This window comes from Diorhabda carinulata, chromosome 9 (assembly GCF_026250575.1).
Source record: "Diorhabda carinulata isolate Delta chromosome 9, icDioCari1.1, whole genome shotgun sequence".
In the NCBI taxonomy this organism is placed as follows: Eukaryota; Metazoa; Arthropoda; class Insecta; order Coleoptera; family Chrysomelidae; genus Diorhabda; species Diorhabda carinulata.
In genome coordinates this window covers 16,247,028-16,261,739 of record NC_079468.1, presented here as the reverse complement: position 1 = coordinate 16,261,739, position 14,712 = coordinate 16,247,028, and the positions used below count along the sequence as shown (strand labels likewise).

At 32.7% G+C, this 14,712-nt stretch overlaps 1 protein-coding gene across 2 annotated transcripts in view; it reads right to left on the bottom strand.

The window, feature by feature from the left end:
• The window catches only part of LOC130898323 (GTP-binding protein REM 1), a 222,745-nt gene that overhangs the window by 27,880 nt on the left and 180,153 nt on the right, over nt 1–14,712 (bottom strand). For both annotated transcript variants that reach the window (XM_057807551.1, XM_057807552.1), the window contains one exon: nt 6,567–6,649. In XM_057807551.1, coding sequence (XP_057663534.1) covers nt 6,567–6,649 — 83 coding nt within the window. The remainder of the gene's footprint in view (nt 1–6,566; nt 6,650–14,712) is intronic.

Sequence of the window (14,712 nt, the reverse complement as noted above, 5' to 3'; positions counted from 1 at the left end):
TTAAAAATATGCCAAAGTTAATTATTACTTGAATCAGTGAGAATCATTTGTGTTCGAATATAACGTTGATTGTACAATATGAAATTGGATTTAGATAAATTGTTTTCCATTTTTCAAAGTGTGATTACCAACCGATAACGTGTAATTCTAGCGATTGTTTGTAGGTACTCATAAAATTGTTAATATGTTTTGACTAAGTGATCATTTTCAGGAAAACATCAATTTTTTAGGTGAATTTAATATACACGTTGTTCGACGTTTTAAAAATGCTGAATATTACGGTAGGAGCATATACCCTTTAAAGTCGTATGCTGTTTTTTAAATTGTGTATCTAGCTATCTTATTATAGATATAAAAGTACAACAAATATTTTTCAAATGCCTAATCTTTTTCCACATTGTAAATGATTTGATACACTTGCAGATACGTGTGATTGTTTAACAGAAGATTTTACAGTGTTATTTATAATTTTTGAACAATTATCACTTTCCATTTCACTCTTTTACCTCGATCTCTATCACACCCTCAGAATCATTACACCAAATTTTGCATTTTATCCTTGAGATTACCCAATATTTGTTACAATGTATTGTTGGATTTATAAACTAATTTCAAACCTACTCTGTTCAAGATGTTTTGTAGAAATATTATTGAAAGATACAGAGTAGATTTTTCCTATTTTTGGCTTAGATTTACAAAATAGTGGTTTCAAAGAGACATTGTTCGAATCTATGACTACCTAGATAATATCAGGATAACAGTACATGCTTGGAAAAAATGGAAAAAATCAACTTTAATGTACTTGTACACCAAAATACATCAAATTCTAACCTCTTGTTATTCTTAACTACTAAGGTATCTTAAAATGGTAGCTATCCATTATATTGAATTATATTATATTCCATTATATTGGAATCAAATCGGGTCCCTTTCAAAGCAGATCTTTTTCTAACCTTTCTAACCTTTCAAGGAAATCTGAGTAGACCCGATGACGTAAGAGCTTTTGATCAGGAGTCAGATTTTTTGACACAGACTTTTGTCATGTGTAATTCTTTGTGTAATTTATTTATAGACGTTTACAGCCTCTGCAATCATCCGGATGCTCATTCGACGATCTGCACGCACAATTTGGTTGATTTTGGTCACTGTTTCCGGAGTTGAAACAGTCACAGGGCGAACTGGCCGCTGGTCATCTTCAGTATTCTCTCGGCCCTCATTAAAGCGCTTACAACACCACTCAAAAACACGCGCACGAGATAGAGAATTGTCCCCATAGGTGGTCTCTTTCAAAAATTTATAGCACTCAGTTGGATTTTTTTTCAATTTAACGAGAAATTTGAGATTGGTACGTTGCTCCTGTTTTTTGTCGCACGAGAAAAAAACACGTTTTTTCCAAACCGCTACTGCACAAATACTATAATAGTGATGGAAACGTATTTTGGGACGTGCATAGACAAGATATCTAGATACCCAACACACTACTCGTTTTTTACCCCACCCCTCTAGGCGCGCAGTCTCGTTATTTAGTAGCCAGACCTCGTATGCCACTTTGTGTCTATGAAGTATTTGCTATTATTACTGATTTTTCAATTCCCTCCTTTCTGTTTCTATACTTTTAGGATATTCCCAGAGTTCTTATATTATTCATTGCAACGTTTTTGGGAATACTTTTCTTGATTCTGGAAGTGTGCTACGTTTTCTATGGTTTTATTTTTTTCTTTTTGTGACTCTTATATCGCGTGTCTGCCAGCTTTCCTTCATTTTCGTTTGAAATCATTATATATATTGTTTGAATTAGTTATCTACAATGAGTACAAATGCTGATATAATTCATCATCCCAGGTAATTGAAGTTAGAAGGTGTGGTTTTTATCGAATTTTCCAATAAATCATTTGTTTTCATATCCGTTGTTAACAGAAAAGTTCAAAATGAATGATAAATTTCCGTTTCCAGAGACTAATAATAGTCAGATGGAAGATTTATGTCGACCTTCGGAGTTTCCATGTCAATATATTAAACAATAATGAATTTAAATGGACGGAATTCAATAATAAAGATTCAATAATACAACTTACATGATACACCGATGTAGAAGAAAGTTATAATCTAGTGAGCAGCGAAATAAGAAGACATTTCAAACAATAAAGGATCAGCAATTCTGATTTTAAAGTTTTTTTCCAAATATAAATATTGGTGTAACTCCGTTGAGATTATCAATAATGTTATTATTATCATTATTAAATCATTATAAATATTTTTATCTGTTGCATCAAATGCTTGTGAATTTGTTTTGAAAATAACACCTTTTAAAAATAATCTTATAAACTAGGAAGATAATATTAACGAAAGATTTTTCTTTAATCTGAAAAAAAAATACTAAATTATTTTGAGATTTAGAGTTTCACTTAATGATAACAATAAAAAATGATAATATGTATGTTGTTATCGTTACCGTTGGTGACAATAATTTTTTCTCTTTTAATTTGAGGCTAACAGTTCTGATCCTTGTTATGATGAATTGAGAGCACGTATAAAAAAATTGATTCTTATTCACTTCTACTGATAGACTGTACCGATTTCTGTGGATTTCGCAACATAATTGTTTTTGAGGGCATCCGAATTACATTTGAAACGTAAATAGGCCGAGAGAGACATCTCCACGTTTGATTTCGAAATATAAACTTTCGGTATCTTCTACGCAAAAGTGATAATCATCAAAATTATCCTTAGGCTTTATCATGACCATAGGTAAACCAGAACATTTCATATACTGAACGTGTGGATATTCCCACGTTTGATTTCGCAATAAAAACTTTTAGCATCTACTACGCAAAAGTGATAATCATGAAAATTATCCAGACCATAGGTAAACCAAAGTCTATTTTTTTCACAACCTTAAAGACTTCACACAGAATTTTATGAAGAATCTATGGTTTATCTAGTTTGTGTATACCAAAATATTCAGCATGAGTCTCCTTCACAAGGTCTGTGATATTTCTTTATGGTTTTCTATTACATAAACACCATAGATATGAAAAAAATATGATTATATTCATACTTACTTCATGACGAACTAATGCTTTAGAAGTCAATATTCAGATTTTCAATTAATAAATGGAATAAACGATTAACATCTGGCAACTAAGTATTTCAATATTGTCAAATAACTGATAACTAAGCTGCTCTGGGGTCTGAGAGTAATAATCATAACTAGAGAAATAGATTTTATTATTATTAAGCCCATATTTCAAAACATGCAGGATATGTAGTAATAACAAGCGGCCATTTAGTATGTTCATGAATATATATTCTTAATATGAGCAATTGAAAACATAAACACTTACAAGGATATCCCTGGAAACCAATTATTCAATTTATTGAATTATTATTAAGTCTGGGAAGTGATTCAGTACGGTACGAGAAAGATATTTAAGGACGAGGCGACGAAGGAGCCGAGTCAGGAATATCTAATCGAGTACCGTAATAATAACTTCAAGGACGTATATCGTAATATGTTTTTTTTCGGTTTTCGGTTTTAGATAAAAAGTGAAATTATATTAAAATATGAAATGTCATATTTGACAATTTTACTGAAAAATAGCTTCTTTGAATATTCTTTTTTTATTTAGAAAAAAAAATAAAAATTAGAAGTCACTAAGGTAACATTGTAAACAAAGTTTTTTTATTTCTAACTATTTCAAACGGGATTTGGAGAATTTAAGAGTACTGAGAGTACTGTAAAGTACAAGGATACCGTAAAGAGCCATTTTCCGGACTCAAATTAGTACTGTAAAGTCGACTTTTTTTATGATTTCTTCTTCTGATCTACATCTGTCTGTTGCAGTCAGTACAATCTGATCTTCTTATCTATTCTTTGATCTTTCCTAATCAACTTCGTGATATTTTTGATTTAATCTCAAATTCCAACGCGAATGCGTGTTGGCTTGTTTGAATTTTGTAATTTGCATCCCTTGATTTACTCGCAAACAAGGGATAAAACGTTTCAAAATTTATAATCCTTACAAAGCCGCAAGTGTATCGCTTGACTTGTAACATTTAATTTATTAGTAAGTCTCTCTATTTTAAAACGATTTATTCCAGCTCATCAAATAAATAAATACATCTTCAGTGTAAATAGGAACCTATAATAATTTGTTAGCTTGTAGAGTGGTACCGCAATCGAAACATTACGGATACTGTTTTAATTTGCTTTGGAGATATTGCTTTTATTTGTTTTATGATTAATTGAATGTATTTACTTAAATTTATCTGTAGAAGTTGATAAATTTTGTCTGCAAACTGAAATTCTCATCTATTGTATGTCTTTCAAATTAATAATACTTTCCTCTATTAGTTAAAGCGGAATTATAAAAATAGATATTCATCATCAAATAAAAAAACTTTTCAAAGAACAAACTTTTTATATAAATGGATCTTTAGACAATTCACGTTGGTGTATTAGGCCCTATATTATATCTAAATAAAAATTCCAAAAGTAGTTTTCGAAGCCTTGCAAAATAGCCTGATCAAAATATAACAGTGGATGACAAAATGGAGAATAAAAGTAAAAGAGTTGAATCACAACATCTGCAATGCGTAAAGTAATATGCTTTTAGAACTGAATGGCAAAAAAATCCCACAAGATGACATGAAATTAAATATCTGAGTATGCAATTTGACAGGAAGTTGAACACATATTTTCGAAAAGAAAGCAACTGGGCTACAAGTTGAAGAGCATGTACTAGATAAAAATAAAAATTATCAATTGAAAATAAAATATTCATTTACAAAACTATTTATGTTGAAATCAATCTGGAAATATAGGCTGGAATTATGGCGAATCGCTGGAAGTTCAAATATTGAAAGTATACAGAGATTGCAGTCGAAAACTCTAAGAATGAAACTAGATGGATTCATAACCAATGAAGCCATTCACAAGGATGTAGATCTATCATGCGTTCGCAAAAAGTAGTGAGATAGAGAAAAAGAGAAATGCTTTATTGTCAAAAAATTTTTAAAATTTGTAGACAAAAGCTTGTAAAAACTGAAAAACAAACATAAAAATAACTAAATAAAGTTGAAAATACCATAAAATTTCAATATACAAAAGGAAACCACAAGTCCATAGCAATATTAAACCAGTATGCAGCATGCTGGCAATTAAATATTATTAGAATAGAAGTCGATTATAGAATAAAAGGCACTTTCCAGTAAATATGCCTTCAAGTTTACAGAAAAAGATGATATAGATTTGATTTCAATTGGCAAGTGATTGTGCACTTTTTTTGCATTGTGAAATATTGAGCCCTCAACTAATTTTGAACGTGGAGTAGGTAGGTAAAAATCGTACAGCGACCTTTCTGAAATTGGAGATACATTCCTAGGAATTGGGCAAACGGATTCAAATATGAATAAGGAAGGAAGCGACAGAATTTTTAGTCTTTTAAAGAAGTCTCTGCTGTTTAGTCCGAGTAAATATCTATCAGCTCTCTTCTGTAGTTTGAAGATTCGCTCAAATTGAGTCGCGTCACACGTACCCCAGAAGGGAAGGGCTCATCGACTCAATAAGGACATGATGAACTGTTAAGGAGATGGATAAGCTCAGTTCAGTTCAGTTCTTTGGAAACTGATCTAAGTGCAATACCGGAGGAACTTAATCTTTTAGATAAGAAGGCAATATGTAACTCCCATTTCAAGAAATTGTCCACAACAACCACTAAGAATTTTGCAGATTCAATGACGTCAATGTTGGTGCTGAAATGTATTTTTATGTGATAAAACTTCAGTTTTAGAAACGTTGAGGCAAAGAAGATTAGAATCGCATCATGATTTAAGGGTAATCAGGTCACTAGATATGGTCCTATGAAGTGTCGTGAGATCAGGGTTGCTACAAGAGAAACTAGTATCGTCTGCAAATATACATATTTTACCACTCATGTCTAGATAGGCGATGTCGTTTATAAACAGAAGAAACAAAGCACTGAGCCTTGGGGCACTCTACATTCTATTGGCTTGAAAGAAGACATCGTTGTATCAACCCTTATAAGCTGACTTCTGTTTGGTAAGGTATGACTTAAACCATGCGAGAGGTGTTCCTCTGAAACTGTAGAACTACACTTTGTTAATTAAAATATAATGATTAACACAATCGAAAGCGTTAGAAAAATCAGTGCTGGAGTGGAGTGATGGCTGTTTAGGCTAGAGTACACATTATTAAGGAGGGAGATTATATATTATATAAAAATCCAAATTGATGGTAGTATACTGAATGAACTACGCGTAATGCGAAGTTAAAACGAAAGGTCTCGTTAGTTATTTAGTGCTAAGAATACATAAAAACGCCCAACGCACCAAAATTGCATTTATCCGATTTCAATTGACTATCATTCTTTTGAATTGTCGTTTTCAAATAATTCATACAATATGAGTGATTTATTTTAAATAAATAATCAACTAGTCAACTGTTGATTGATTTATGACTTTACTATGAAATCAGTTGGAAACTATTAATGCATCCACGTATTTTACATATTCAGTCATGTTGAAATATATCCAAATTGACTAACCTTTAACGTGCCTGTATTTTGGAATATTAATTCGGATTCTTCTCCATTCAGCATAATCGATACCATTTGAACTCCCAGCAAATCTATAACAAATAAATTAATCTAAATAATTGTTATTTTGAATTGTTACTGAATATGAATGCATTCTCCTGAATATTGATTGAATTTGAGTATGTGATATAGTATAAATTCTCAGAGGCGTCTTTTGATATTTTTAATAACATTTTTGACACACATAGTGTGCCAAATGAGAGATATGATTTCGTCGTTGATTTTGTTAAATGGTTATTTTTATATACTTGTAAGGTTCTACTCAACTTTTTAATATATAATTCTTATTTATTCACCATTAAAAACATCAAACAATAAAACATCATATCTGGGTACTCCTAATTGTACGCATTATTATTTTATGGAAAACCAGCAATCTAGATGGTATTGATGTGGCTATTAATAATTATTATTTATTAATAATGTAACGATACTCGAAAAGAGGTTAGTGGCTAAAACTGAATGAATTACTTTCACACTTATTAGTTACAACACTACAAATACTAGATGACTTCACTTTAGATAACAGTTTACCTTCAGTTTCTGAAGAAGATAACTTGGTTATCGAAACGTGCGTTAGACAGTTAGCCGAACTTAGGAGGTCCAAAACAGAGAGAAGACTTTGCTCTCGTGGGTGTTCACATCTGTGATCACATATGGAATTGCCATCTGGGCCGATACATTACAAAGGCAGGAATCAGAACGGAGAGTGGCTTCAGCCCATATTAACGCCAAACAATTTATTTTTAGGGCATTTTAAACAAAGTGTGATTTGAAACTTTTTTACTACTGAATTGTTTTATTATGTATTGAGAAGATATGAACGAATAAGATAAAAATGGATGGTTGAGAAATTTCTTTTCTATTCAACATATTTTGTTTTAAATATATTTGTTATGTGAATCATTATAAAAAAATGAAATATTAAATCTGGGTAATTCTACTTGTACGCATTATTATTTTATAGAAAACAAGAAATCTGTATGTCAAACAAGAAGATGGTATTGATGTAGTTATTAATAATTATCTTATTAATAATGTAACATTACTCGGGTAGAGGTTCGTGGCTAGAATTGAATGAATCACTTTCGCAATTACTATACTAATTAAAACATTACAAATACTAGATGACTTTAGATAACAGTTTACCTTCAGTTTCTGAGTAAGATAACTTGGTTATCGAAACGCGAATAATATTTTAAAAGTAAAGATTTACTTTTTTAAAAAAAACTTTATTAACTCGATGACTACAACAATAGGTGATAGAATGAAGACTAACTGTATCAATGAATTAACAAACATTAAATAAAATGGAAAAATGCTGAATACAGTAAAGTGTAACAAAATGATTGTTATTATAATTACAGGATGTCTATATATGTCTGCTGATAACATTAAAAATATTCTCAGGTTTTATGAGGAAACTAGAAATGCTGAATACAATTAAATATAAAAGAAATAGTAGATATTTGTTAACAGGATGTTTCTACACATATCACACTGTTATCACTTAATTATATTGACTTATGTGATTGTCTCTATATGATCGCGAGTTAGACAGTGTGATTGTGAATGTTGGTGTAGTAGTGGTGTAAACAGTGTGTTCAGTATAGCAGAGCAAAGAACAGAGGTTGCGCTAATTACCGACAAGAAATAAGTGGAGACGCTAGAGCTGCAATTTGGAGAGCAGGCGCATCCCTCCGATACTAGGAAGTCATGATTGATAGAAATATTTAACTTCAAAAGGCAAGAGAGCTCGTGTGCGTAAAAGCATGTCAAAGAGAGATCCAAAACAGAGACAAATGCTTTGCAGTCATCAGTATTCATATATGGAATTAGCATCTGGGCCGATACATTACAGAGGCAGGAATCAGAACGAAGAGTTGCTTCAGCCAATATTAACGCCAAACATTTTATTTTTAGGGCATTTTAAACACAGTGTGATTTGAAATTTTTTGACTACTGAATTGTTTTATTATTTATTAAGAATATATGAACGAATAAGATAAAAGTGGATGGTTGAGGAATCTCGTTCCTATTCAACATATTTTGTTTAAAATATATTTTTAAAATATATTCGTTATGTAATACGTGTGCTTATTGAAACAGAACGAGGCTGGCGTATTTATTGTCAGGATCTAATCAATTTAATGGAACTTTTAAATCATCCACATATACACATTTTTAATTAATGTGGATAAAATACTTAACTATGAATTGCAATATTTTGAGTTAGGTAATTTTTCATAGACAAATCTATTTTTATTCACTGACCGGTAGAAGATCTAACTTGCTCGGTAAAATAATATTCTAGTGAAAGAGGCGCGATGCAAAATGTCATATAGAAACGAGAATATTATTACACTTTGATGTTCCAAAAATATAATCTATTTCTAAATGATATACTTGCTGGCGAAATGAACTTGTTTTCAGGTCAGTGGCAACGAACTCGCGTTGATTTCAAGAATGCAAACTTTTAAAATTTTTGGCTTCAAACTTGATTTTCACTTGAAATCATATATATTCATATATGTATTTGCATTGACATGAATTACAAGATTCAATTAGTATGAATGTTTTATTAAATTATTTTTTCTGAAATGAATATCTCGATATTGGCCAAGAGAACGTTTAGTATTAAATATCTTAGATAACAACAATTTTCACGATTTTCATGCTGAGAAAGGTTGATTGGGATACATTTATAGAAGACAATTTGACTGACTTTCTGAATATAGATATTGAATCAAGAAAACTAATTTGGAAGAAGTCTTCCGCGCTAATTCGTCTCTCGACTTGAAAGATTCAACTGCAAAATTGTATGGAATTTTTCGATAATAATTTTCTCGACAGTAATTATACTTGTTTTGTTATAGAATGTTTGGAAAAAGTAATCACCCAATGGTCTTTTGCTGTATTTTTTTTAAATAAACTTTGGTACTCCTTCTGATTTTCTCTATTTAGTTTGTTATAAATTACTCGATCAAGTCTAGAAAATGATATAGGCCAAGTGGCCGCTACAAGAGTTGATGACCATATGGACTCATTTTTTAGCATATTCCCTCACTTTTGCCAGAGCTTAGACTGACAGACTCTTTTTGCCCAATATTCTCCTTAAGGGTTCAAGAGTCTGAGTCTTATTGACGTAAGCCAGAGATTTCAAATAACCTCTTGAAAGGAAGTCTGGAAAGATTAAATCACTACAAGAGTTAATGACCATACGAGCTCCTTTTATTTCATTTTCCATCACTTTTGCCAGAGCTTAGAATGACAGGCCCCTTATGTCCAATATTCTCCTTAAGGGTTCAAGAGTCCGAATCTTATTGGCGTAAACTCGAGATTTCAAATAAACTCTCAAAAGGAAGTCTGGAAAGATTAAATCGCTACAAGGTTGATGACCATACGAGCTCATTTTATTTCATTTTCCATCACTTTTGCCAGAGCTTAGAGTGACAGGCTCTTTTTGTCCAATATTCTCCTTAAGGGTTCAAGAGTCCGAATCTTATTGGCGTAAACTCGAGATTTCAAATAAACTCTCAAAAGGAAGTCTGGAAAGATTAAATCACTACAGGAGTTGATGACCATACGAGCTCATTTCATGGCATTTTCCATCACTCTTGATGATGAAGTTTTTTCATATCTGACTGTCGATAATGCCCTCAGTTTTTGCTGCCAATTCAAATATTATCAAGTTGTATGTAATTGCCTACTTATTACGTGCTATTATAATTTGGACAGGAGACTAATTCCTTAAGTAATTCTGTGTGTAATATGACTAGAACTATCCAATAATACATAACGATAATAAAAAAAGTTTCTGGCAATGTAAAAAAAATATTTAATTCACCAACTATAGGGATGTGCCAACGAAAACAGCACCCAAATAATCCAAAGATTCCAAAATAAAGTTTTAAGGAGCATCTTTGATGCACCCTGGTACTTTCGAAATAACGATCTTCATCGGGACCTGGAGATAGACACAGAAAGGCAGGTATCCACAAAATTCTCAGAGTCACGAACAGAAGCTCTTGAAACATGTGAACATCGAGGCAATCCAACTCCTCAACACGAACCTAGAGAGAAGACTGAAGAGGATGAAGCCTTTTGAGTTAGTTATCTAAGTGCTCAGTGTAAACAAATCAAAGTGTCTAATTCTACATGTGTGTTAGTATAAACTATTTTAATTGTAGTTATAATAATTGAAGGAGCTTCTACTGAGTAAGACCTTCAGTTTCCAGTCTCTTATAGTAAGTTAGGATAGAACAAAATTGTTCATTGATCGTGATAATGATTATATGACAATGATAAGGAGATCTTCCAAGTTTTCTTAAAAAAAATTTAGATGAAAGACGTATTGAAAGAAAAGAATGTTGGAAAGTTCATTTTTATGTGGTTTCACTTCTTTGTAATTTCAATTTTTTGATTAATAAGGCCGTAAGATGACAGACGCTCAATGATAGCACAAATTATAAGATCCTCAAGGCGGATGACAACCATAGACGGGATCATGGACAGATACGACAATAGTAGAAATGACACATGATATATGAAATGGCTGGTGACGCCCGTAGCAGCTGACACTAGTGATAGTAGACTGATGGTGCCTTTTCAGATAATACTGGTGCATTTAACTACATATTTTCCCTTGGTTGCAAAATACGAGGCATATTTTTTAAGTAAGTACCGTTTTGGAATTAAAAAAAGAAGTGCAAAGATATCGCAATAATTTTATTTTTACATGAAAGCCTGTACCTCAATCTACTTTTCTACATAATATCCGTGAATATTGAGGCACTTTTCATAACGTGGCACCAGTTTTTGAATACCCTCCTCATAAAATTCTGCCGCCTGACTTGTTAACCACTGTATCACAACTGTTTTGACTTTGTTATCGTCTTGAGGACGCTGACCGCCCAGGTGTTTCTTCAAGTGCAGGAACAAATGGTAGTCGCCGGGTGCCAGATCAGGGATGTAGGGAGGATGATCTAGAGTTTCCCATTGAAAAGATTTGGTGAAATCTTTGGTCCGATTAGCCACATGTGGACGGGTATTGTCATGCAGCAAAACGATACCCTTACTCAACTTGCCACGTCTTTTGTTCTGGGTTGCACGACGCAGATTTTTCAATGTCTCACAATAAGACGCTTCATTGATTGTCTCATTACGAGGCCGAAACTCCACTAGCAATACTCTTTTTCTGTCTCAAAAAACTGTGCACATAATTTTCCGGGCAGACATTGTTTGCTTAAACTTCACTTTTTTGGGTGATGATGAATGCCATTCCATGGATTGTTGTTTCGATTCTGGTGTGACGTAGGCCACCCATGTTTCGTCACCAGTAACAATTCGGTTTGAAACATCTTCACCTTCATTGCGGTACCGCTCAAGGAAAGTCAATGCACTGCCTTAACGTTGGGTTTTGTGCAAATCCGTCAAAATTCTTGGAACCCAACGTGAACACAATTTCCGGTAGTTCAAGTTCTTGGTCACAGTGCGATACAAAACACAACGAGAATATTGAGGAAAGTAGTCGCTCAATAATGAAATTGTAAAGCGTCTGTTTTCTCGCACCTTTTCGTCCACTTTCTGCACCAAATCTTCATTAACGACCGAAGGCCGCCCACTCCGTTCTTCACAGATCTCACGATGAATATCGATCGGTTTTACGCCTTTAGCACTAAGACATCATATAACAGCCCGTACTTCACAATCGGCGGGACTCACGATTATCGGAGGCATCTTAAACACTCATTAAAAAAGTACACAATGAAGAATCAGACTGTAATGGTGTCAGTGCGTAGACAAGAGATGTAGGTAACCAGCGCGCATGTGCGGAATGCCGCCCTTGGAGTTGCGGCGGCGGAATCGCAAAACGGTACTTACTTAAAAAATATGCCTCGTAGTATTTTTGTATAAAATGATGTTGATCTTCTACATAAATAGTAAAATCTATTAAGAAATAAAACAGCGTCTGCAGAATAAACGCAGAATCCAAGTTTTCTATCATTTTTTTAATTTTATTAGTTATAAACTATTCCAAATACAGACTCTAGCTTTTGCATAAGTCATTTGTTGATGTTTGGACATGTTTTGGTATAATTATAGGATTAAAGAGCAATGGGTACCTTTTTACCTAATTCGTATATTTGCTAAGTTTGTGGATCTTTTGCCGAGGAAAGTGTTTCCTTTTTCTTTCTACAGTTGTCAGCAACAAAGGTGTATGCAAATAATGTTGAATTTGGTGTAAACAAGACAAATACACGTATTTAAGTAATTGATAAAAATTTATTTTGACCATGGAATTATTAATTTGCTATATAAATACAAAGGTCCAGCCATCCCGTAAAAAGTTCGACATGTTTTTTTCTGGTCAATTCGAAGAAATTACACCAACTAATTGCTCGTTTTCTCATAATCCAATTCTGTTCACATGTGAGTCGTCTAATGATATTTTTATCTCGAACTGATGTAAAAATAAAGAAGTGGGTCAATTTTCGTTTAAAGTGAGTTCAGCGAGTTCATGTGGACACAATGAAATCCTACGTTCAATTACCTCGATTTTGCAATAAAAAGTGGAATGTTCACAGTATGAAATTGTTATGTACTGAATGAGAATGGCATATATATATAATAAAAATGGAAATCTTCCCATAAGCTATAACGTATATGGATTTTTCATAAAATTACTGGAAACAGAGTATGTAATGTTCATTGAAATATAACACATCACTCAATAAGTCGGGTGACTAATTAAGATAATCACATTTTTTTTACCAAAAATCGATTTTATTCATTGATGTAATCTATTTAAAGAGCAAAACAATAATTCCAACACTTCTCTAACTTTTAGAAGGATTTGTCTTTTGTCTCAAAATAGGTTTCATTTAAGCTGAATTTCTTCACTGGGGACCAAATCTGTACCATACGGAGGACGAGGAAGAAATTAGAAGTGTATTTCGTTCAATTTAACCATCGTTGCCATCGATTTGTGAATCGGTGCATTGTCTTAATGAAATCGTGGTTTTTTCTTCCACACATGAGGCTGTTTTTCCTTGATTTTTGTATTCAAACGATCCAACAACTCTATTTAGTATTCGCTATCGATTGTCTCTCCCTTATTGAGATAGTCGATGAACAATATACCATGCGGATCCCAAATTACTGAATCCATAAACGCGGCACTCACTTTGAAAAAAGGTTCCCCATTGTCAAATGTTCATGCATAATTGTAAACACACTCTCTTCTGATATCTGACGCAATTTCAATTTACGATTAGATATAACCGATTGTGAACTTTTTCGAAGTTTTTTGTAGTAACCACCTTAATTAGACGACCAAAACGTTCACTATCATCGGTGACGGTACGATCAGGTATAAAATAAATTTACTGCTGCAGATCCAATGTCCAATTCAATGTTTCCAATGGTAAATGAAAAGTAGGGCCTATCAGTACGTGCTTCATCACTTAGCAATATCCGTTCCCTTTTAAATTTGCTATACCAGCAAAACGCAGTTGCTATTTAACGACTTCCATCACCCAATGTACGTTATAATCGTTCAAGACCTTGTTTTTCACTTAAATCGATCTTGAAATCATAGCATACAGTTGTTCTCTTGATATATCATCATTTACATTGTGAAAGTGGCGAGTCAACTGCAGTAAGAGCTTACTACTCTGCCAACTCTAAAAACTATGGCTTCGAAGTGGATTTCGTATTTTATTTGATTCATACAACTCTTAAAAAACATGTTTGTCTATAAAAATTTTAGTTTTGGCCTGATTTCTAGCGCTATTGAAATATTATCAAAGATAATGTGTAACATTTCATTTGGAGATCGTGGGACCTTCTTTAGATGTCGCATTCGCATAGGAAAAAAAAAATACACAAAAGAAATCCGATCGGGGGATTATGAAAGATGATAACATAAATATATTCTAATTGGGTTATATATGCTGTCCAATTCTTCTTTACTCTATAAATTGGTTTTCGCATTTATGATTATGTAGTTATGGAACTTTTTGAACACTTTTGAGTTTGAAACACCGACTAGAATAATCGTAAGATAATACAATTGGATGTGGATGCAGCGCAT